This window comes from Oncorhynchus mykiss, chromosome 5 (genome assembly GCF_013265735.2).
Source record: "Oncorhynchus mykiss isolate Arlee chromosome 5, USDA_OmykA_1.1, whole genome shotgun sequence".
Classification (NCBI taxonomy): Eukaryota; Metazoa; Chordata; class Actinopteri; order Salmoniformes; family Salmonidae; genus Oncorhynchus; species Oncorhynchus mykiss.
In genome coordinates this window covers 21,268,869-21,277,207 of record NC_048569.1, presented here as the reverse complement: position 1 = coordinate 21,277,207, position 8,339 = coordinate 21,268,869, and the positions used below count along the sequence as shown (strand labels likewise).

At 44.5% G+C, this 8,339-nt stretch overlaps 1 protein-coding gene across 1 annotated transcript in view; it reads left to right on the top strand.

The window, feature by feature from the left end:
• Positions 1 to 5,424: 5,424 nt before the first annotated feature.
• The window catches only part of LOC110522821 (seizure 6-like protein), an 88,097-nt gene continuing 85,182 nt past the window's right edge, over positions 5,425 to 8,339 (top strand). The window contains exon 1 of the mRNA XM_036977028.1: positions 5,425 to 5,813. Within this exon, the coding sequence (XP_036832923.1) occupies positions 5,720 to 5,813 (94 nt within the window). The 5' untranslated portion in view covers positions 5,425 to 5,719. The remainder of the gene's footprint in view (positions 5,814 to 8,339) is intronic.

Sequence of the window (8,339 nt, the reverse complement as noted above, 5' to 3'; positions counted from 1 at the left end):
TGTATTTACAGTACATTCGGAAAGTATTCAGACCGCTTGACTCTTTCCACACTTTGTTACATTACAGCCTTATTCTAAAATGGATTAAATCGTTTTTTCCTCTCATCAATCTCATCAAACACAATACCCCATAATGACAAAGCAAAAACAGGCTTTTAGAAATGTTTGCAAATATATATAAAACAGAAACATTTACATAAGTATTCAGAACCTTTACTCAGTACTTTGTTGAATCACCTTTGGCAGCGATTACAGCCTAGAGTCTTCTTGGGTATGACATTACAAGCTTGGCACACCTGTATATTGGCAGGTTCTCCCATTCTTCTCTGTAGATCCTCTCAAGCTCTGTCAGGTTGGATGGGGAGCGTCACTGCACAGCTATTTTCAGGTATCTCCACAGCTATTTCCAGGTCTCTCCAGAAATGTTCGATCAGGTTCAAGTCCGGGCTCTGGCTGGGCCATTCAAGGACATTAAGAGACTTGTCCTGAAGCCACTCCTGCATTATCTTGGCTGTGTGCTTAGGGTTGTTGTCCTATTTGAAGGTGAACCTTTGCTCCAGTCTGAGGTCCTGAGCGCTCTGGAGCAGTTTTTCATCAATCTCTGCTCCGTTCATCTTTCCCTTGATCCTGACTTGTCTCCCAGTCCCTACTGCTGAAAAACATCCCCACGGCATTATGCTGCCATCACCTTGCTTCACCGTAGGGATAATGCCAGGTTTCCTCCAGATGTGACACTTGGCATTCAGGCCAAAGAGTTCAATCTTGATTTCATCAGACCAGAGAATCTTGTTTCTCGTGGTCTGAGAGTCTTTATGTGCCTTTTGGCAAACTCCAAGCGGGCTGTCACATGCCTTTTACTGAGGAGTGGCTCCCATCTGGCCACTCTACCATAAAGGCCTAATTGGTGGAGTACTGCAGAGATGGTTGTCCTTCTAGAAGGTTCTCCCATCTCCACAGAGCAACTCTGGAGCCCTGTCAGAGTGACCATCGGGTTCTTGGTCACTTCCCTGACCAAGGCCGTTCCCCCCCGATTGCTCAGTTTGGCCAGGCAGCCAGCTCTAGGAAGAGTCTTGGTGGTTCCAAACGTCTTCCATTTAAGAATGATGGAGGCCACTGTGTTCTTGGGGACCTTCAATGCTGTAGACATTTTTTGGTATCCTTCCCCAGATCTGTGCCTCGACACAATCCTGTCTTGGAGCTCTATGGACAATTCCTTCAACCTCACGGTTTGGTTTTTGCTCTGACATGCATTGTCAACCTTATATAGACAGTTGTGTGCCTTTCCAAATCATGTCCAATCAATTGAATTTACCACAGCTGTAGAAACATCTCAAGGATGATCAATGGAAACAGGATGCACCTGAGCTCAATTTCAAGTCTCATAATTCTGAATAATTATGTAAATAAGGTATTCCTGTTTTTTATTTTTAATACATATGCAAAAATGTCAAAAACCTGTTTTCACTTCATCATTATGGGGTATTGTGTGTAGATTGATGAGGAAAATGTTTTATTTAATTCATTTTAGAATAAGGCTGTAACTTAACAACATGTGAAAAAGTGACCTATCTTTCGACTTTATATCCACTAACTGCATTTTTTTTAATAGGTCAACTTGGTCACCAGAGGGATATTTTAAACCTTCAAATTCAATGTTTACTTTTTTTTCAACCAAAAACATCTATGTGATGACGTTGAATCAATGTTGGAAACGGATTTGATTTGCCAAAAGGGCATTTAGTCTTTTTACCCCATTTTCGTGGTATCCAATTGTTTAGTAGCTACTATCTTGTCTCCCGTATGGGCTCGGGAGAGATGAAGGTTGAAAGTCATGCGTCCTCTGATACACAAGCCGCACTGCTTCTTAACACAGCACGCATCCAACCCGGAAGCACCAATGTGTCAGAGGAAACACTGTGCACCTGGCAACCTCGGTTAGCAGGAGTTGCTGGTGAGCGATGAGACAAGGATATCCCTACCGGCCAACCCCTCCCTAACCCAGGCGACACTAGGCCAATTGTGTGTAGCCCCACAGACAGGTCACGGCCGGTTACGACAGAGCCTGGGCGCAAACCCAGGGCCTCTGGTGGCTGCAGTACAGCTCCCTTAACCACTGCGCCACCCGGGAGGCCGGCATTTAGTCTTTTAACCTAAATCCAATGACATGGTGAAATTAGTTGTTGTACATCTAAGTGTAGCCTACACGTCTATGCAATATAGCCTAATCAACTTGATTATTGGCAGTGTACTTGTCTACGAGGCTGAAGAAAGATGCTGCTCCTCATTAAATGTAGACTATTCTTAACCTTCATTTTCCATCTGTTGCCTGCACTTCCCTTCGCAAACACCAACACTGTGAGATATTAGTCCAGTTAACATTTTGCATGTATTTTATTAACTTTGATTAACAGATGGTGCCGTTTGACATCTGTTATGTATGCTCTCATGGAAAAGCGTTTGAACACATCCAACTATGTCAACATTTGTAATTGGCTGATGCAAAATTTGTTACCTGACATGATCACTACTTCCTGGTCATGTTAGCATAGGGCTAAATGTGCCAGGTTATGTAATGGGAATAGCTAACCTGTAGCGTTTCATCACATGCAACTATGTCAATGATTTTAATTGGCTAATTTGCATTTTGAGACAGAACATTTTCGCAAGTATGGACCCATAGGACAGTACCTATATGTCATTACCGGATAATGTTTGAATCTCTCTCTTTCTCTCTCTCTCTCTCTTCGTTTTGATCCATAATATTCTCAGGGTAAAAGTATGGTAAAACTGGATCCATTTCTAATCTCCCCTGTATCTCTCCCTGAAGTGTGCACTGTATTGGTGTGCAGACTGAGCGTCTACCATGTGTCTTACAGACTGATCCAATGCTTTTAGGAGGAGTGAGGAGGAGTCAACAAGTGCACACTTCAGGGAGAAGTGGGAGAATGGTAATTGGGTCTAGGTGGGGAAGAGAGGAGAGGAGGATGTCTCGGTGTTACGATTAATATGTAAATCTTGCAGCCCTGTCACTGTGTAGGACATGTGCTGGGTATCGTGTGTGTGTGTGTGTGTGTGTGTGTGTGTGTGTGCGTGTGCGTGCGTGAGAAAGAGAGAGCGAAGAATGGGGGGGACTGCCACAAAGCTCCTCTTCATCCAGAGTTTATAGATTCCTGTCCTTCCCTTCCCACTCTGTTGCTTCCTTAGTGTTTGTGTGAGTGTGTGTGTGTGTGTGTGTGTGTGTGTGTGTGTGTGTGTGTGTGTGTGTGTGTGTGTGTGTGTGTGAGAGAGTGCTTGTGTACGCATGCAGTGGTGAACACTACAGAGCACAATCCTCTTTCAAGCTCAGACAGCTCCTCATACCTCAACTGACTCTCTCTCTCTGTCTATCACACACACACGCACACACAAACACACAGACACACACACACTGCGTGTGACGGTTGTTGTGATAGGGGACTAGGAGAGGACAGACGGAGAGGGACAGCTTTTGTTGTCCTTAATGAGGCATCTAGTTGTGTAACTCAATAATAAACCACAACACTTTCTATCCATCTATCCATCTAAACCTCAACACTTTCTATCATTCTAAACCACAACACTGTCTATCAATCTAAACACCAACACTTTCTATCTATCTAAACTCCAAAACTTTATATTTATCTAAACCCCAACAATGTCTATCTATCTGTGTATCTAAACCTCAACAATGTCTATCTATCTAAACTCCAAAACTTCTATATATCTAAACTCCAACATGTTCTATCTATCTATCTTTATATCCTTCTATCTACACTTCTATCTACTTCTATCAACACTTTCTATATATAAATCTATCTATCTATCTATCTATCTATCTATCTATCTATCTATCTATCTATCTATCTATCTATCTATCTATCTATCTATCTATCTATCTATCTATCTATCTATCTATCTATCTATCTATCTATCTATCTATCTATCTATCTATCTATCTATATGGGGCGGCAGGGTAGCCTAGTGGTTAGAGCGTTGGCCTAGTAACCAGAAGGTTGCAAGTTCAAACCCCCGGGCTGACAAGGTACAAAGGACGTCATTGAAAATAAGAATTTGTTCTTAACTGACTTGTCTAGTTAAATATATATATATATTTTTAAATCTAACACTTTCCATCTATCTAAACTCCAACACGTTCTATATCTCTCTATATAAACCAACACCTATCTATCTAAACCCCAAACGCTTTCTGTCTAGTTCTCCCTCTATTCTTTTAAACAGTGTAATATGGAGATACTTTCTTTCTTCCCCTCCTTTTCTGTATTCCTTTGCTCATGTTTCATTTCAGATGTACAACAGGGCATTGCCATGGATACGGGCATCTGCTGCGTGAATGCAGAGGGGTCGAGGACTGTTGCACACACACACACACACACACACACACAATGTGTAACCACAATCAGCGATCTCCAGCAGCAGTTTTAATTCCTAATTATTGACAAAGGCAGGCACTAACATGGGCTGTTGATAGATTCAACCCCTGTGATGGATGAAAAGTCCCTACTTTTAACTTGAGTCAACTTTTTGTAATTTTAGTGCACACATTTTTTTTGTGCGCGATTAATCGCATTGTTTGAAAGCGTTCAAAATATACTGCCAACATTGAAAATACATACTCTATACAGCTAAAAACAACAATGTGAGGGCAAAACAAGTTGACATCGAGGTTAAAGAAAGTGTGCCTTATCAATTTACCAGATTTTGCTTACCCTTACTTTGGACAAAATCAATAAATCAATATTATTGTAATGCTTTTTGTGTGCAAATCTTAAAGGTGCACTGAGCAGAAATCGCTCTGCCATTTCTTGGTTGCAAAAATTGTAATAGTTTGCCTAATTTCAGTTTATGTGCAAAGCAAGCAAGTATAGCGTAGGGAATCATACGCATCATCATCGTATTTTCAGCTGTTTGAAGCTGGTGTACAAAACCCAAAGTAAAGATGCTAAAAGTTCATTTAAGAACGGGAAGCATAGAAATTTTGCACATAGAACAGATCTGCCGCTTATTAGACCTGCTTTCAATTAGAATGATAGCTCTATTACTCACATTTCTATGAGAATTTGGTCGTGGCCCAAAAAGTTACATATTGCAGTTTGAAATGAAAGCTCAATCTGAGCAAATTATGAAATTGCAATTAATTGGGATTAATCACAGCAAATCCTACTATTAACTCGATTACATTCTTTTGTCATTTATCCTCTCTAATGAAAAGACAATAAATAAACATTTGCACTGAATATAGCTTTACTTCTGTTTGGAATTTGAAGCCAGGAGATATCTTTAAATGTAGACTATGGACTATTGATCTGTCATTACAGGCCTTTAATGTCAGGTATGTGGGTGTGTGCGTGTGTGTTTGAGAAAGAGAGAGAGGCATGCAGATTGGTACTGAGAGGGGGGAGAGAGAGATCAGGGCAGAAGAGGAAGAAGAGACCCAGCAGATTGCGGGGTTCGGGCGAGAGAGGCATGACATACGGACCGCAGAGAAACCCACCACACTGACCCTCACAGTGCGCCTTGAGGAGAAAAACAAGCAGCGCGTCACATCTAGAAGATCCCTGCTGCGCGAGCACAACTGTCGCGGTGCAGATCGAACGTCGACCACCACCCAACTATTCTCCTCGTGCATCTCCCGTTAGCAGTTCTCTCTGGACCGACCGGCTCTGCCTGGCTGTGTGGAGCCATGCCACCATGCCGTTACCGAATCGGTGCCCTGCCAGCACTGCTCTGTCTCTGTATCGGTATGATTTGGACCGGCGTCGCGGCAGAAACACAAGGTAACGATGCTGAGTTTAACTTTCTGACTGGTGTGTGCGCGCGCGTTTTTGCCCTAAGCGCCTAACACATTGGGCTGAGTTGAATGTATGAGGTTACCCCCTGGCTCCTATCCAGCATGAATGACTATCACAACTTTGGTTTGTCTGTTTGTCTATTCTGCTGGTGAAGGCTAAATAGCGTAGGCTACATAAATAAGACTATTCTCGTTTTCCAATTCTAAGCATGATACGAATCTTAATTTTAGGGCTGGTATACTAGTATAATTCCTGTTTTAGCACTTTATATGACATTGGCCATATCATGTGCTTAGACCGTTAGGCTAGAGGAGCTAGACAATATGGTCTAGGAGCTAGACCTAGGTTACTGTTGTTCTGGTCCTGATGATAGAGCTTGTTGTTACAGGCTGTGGAATAGCCTACAGTAAATCGTGACGCGTGGGAGAGAGACAGGCACAAATAACACAACACACACGACAATTAGCCTATCCAATTGTTGTTTGTCAGAAAAAAAATGTCTAATGCGCTTGCGTTGTGTGTGACAAATCTTATAAAACATGTACTGATTTGTGGGGTTGCAGCAACATGATCTGCACCTCCACAAAGTGTGTGTGTGTGTGTGTGTGTGTGTGTCAGGCTTTCTATGACACTCCACAATCCTGCTAACTGATTGTCAGAGAGAAATATAGGACCGTTTCTCTCTCTTGTGCTCTCTCTCTCTCTCTCTCTCTCTCTCGCTCTCACTCACTATTTATTTCTCTCTCAGTTCATGGGCTACAGTAATACATTATTATGTGTTTTGTCTTCAGAGGGGCTGTTAGGTATTCCTCTTCATTTGCTGATAGGCTCTGTGTTCTGTAGCCTATAGCTGATATGTCTTCTAGTCATCACAGACACCCACTGACCTGGCTGCCATGAAACTGGCTCTAATACGTTCATTGTATCACCACACACACTGATTGATGCCCACGCTGCTGTGTGTGTGTGTGTCTGTGTGTGTGCACGCTGTTTCTGAGAAATTAGCTCTGTCCTCGTACACGTACAGATATTTTATCGGAAGTATATTGTGTGTTGTTATTAGACCTTGTTATGCCGGTTGACCGTGTCTGTAACGGGCTGGGACACAGAGGTCTGGCCTCTCTGTGACCGCTGGACTCTACAGGGTAGGGAGGACATTAGATGGAAGCTGGCACGTTATTCTCTAGCCAGCACTTCTTTCATCTATTTCTCTCTTCTTCTCTTTCTACTCTTCTCCTGGCATTACATTCGCTCCCACAGTTTCTGTCCTCTTTGCCTCCGCTCTATTATCACCTCCTCCCCTCTCCCCTCCTTTTCTCCCCCTTTTTTCCCTTCTCTCTCATACGCGCCTCTCTCATCTCCCATCTCTCATACGCCCCTCTCTCCTCTCCCCTCTCTCGTCTCCCCTCTCTTACTCCCCTCTCCCCGCTTTCATACTCGCCTTTCCCCCCTTTCCCCCCTCTCATACTCCCCTTTCCCCCCTTTCCCCCCTCTCATACTCCCCTTTCCTCTCCTCCCCCTCTCCTCTCCCATACTACCCTCTCCCCTCTCTCATACTCCAATCTCCCCTCTCTCATACCCCTCTCCCCTCTCTCCTCCCCTCTCTCATACTCTCCTCTCTCATACTCCCCTCTCTCATACTACCCTCTCCCCTCTCTCATACTACCCTCTCCCCTCTCTCATACTCCCCTTTCCCCTCTCTCGTACTCCTTTCCCCTCTCTCGTACTCCTTTCCCCGCTCTCCTCTCCTCTCCTCTCCTCTCCTCTCCTCTCCTCTCCTCTCCTCTCCTCTCCTCTCCTCTCCTCTCTCATACTACCCTCTCCCCTCTCTCATACTACCCTCTCCCCTCTCTCATACTACCATCTCCTCCCTCTCATACTCCTCTCCCCTCTCTCTTCCCCCTCTCATCCCCTCTCTCCTCTCTCATACTCCCATCTCCCCTCTCTCATACTCCCCTCTTCTCTCTCCTCTCCCCTCTTCTCTCCTCACCCCTCTTCTCTCTCATACTCCCCTCTCCCCTCACTCCTCTCTCATACTCCCCTCTTTCATACTTCCCTCTCCCCTCTGTCATACTGGCCTCTCTCTTCTTCTCTCTCCTCTCTCCTCTCCCCTCTTCCCTCTCTCCTCTCTCCTCTCCCCTCTTCTCTCTCCTCTCCCCTCTTCTCTCTCCTCTCCCCTCTTCCCTCTCTCCTCTCTCCTCTCCACTCTTCTCTCTCCTCTCTCCTCTCTCCTCTCTCCTCTCCCTCCTCCCCTCTTCTCTCTCCTCTCCCCTCTTCTCCCTCCTCTCCCCTCTTCCCTCTCTTCTCTCTCCTCTCCCCTCTTCCCTCTCTCCTCTCCCCTCTTCTCTCTCCTCTCCCATCTACCCTCTCTCCTCTCCTCTCCCCTCTTCTCTCTCCTCTCCGCTCTCCTCCCCCTCCTCTCCGTGGCAGGTTGTCTGCTCTCTTCTCTGTAAAACTCACTCATCCATAATTCGTCTTTCTCTTCTCATCAGATCAACTCTTATTTTTCCT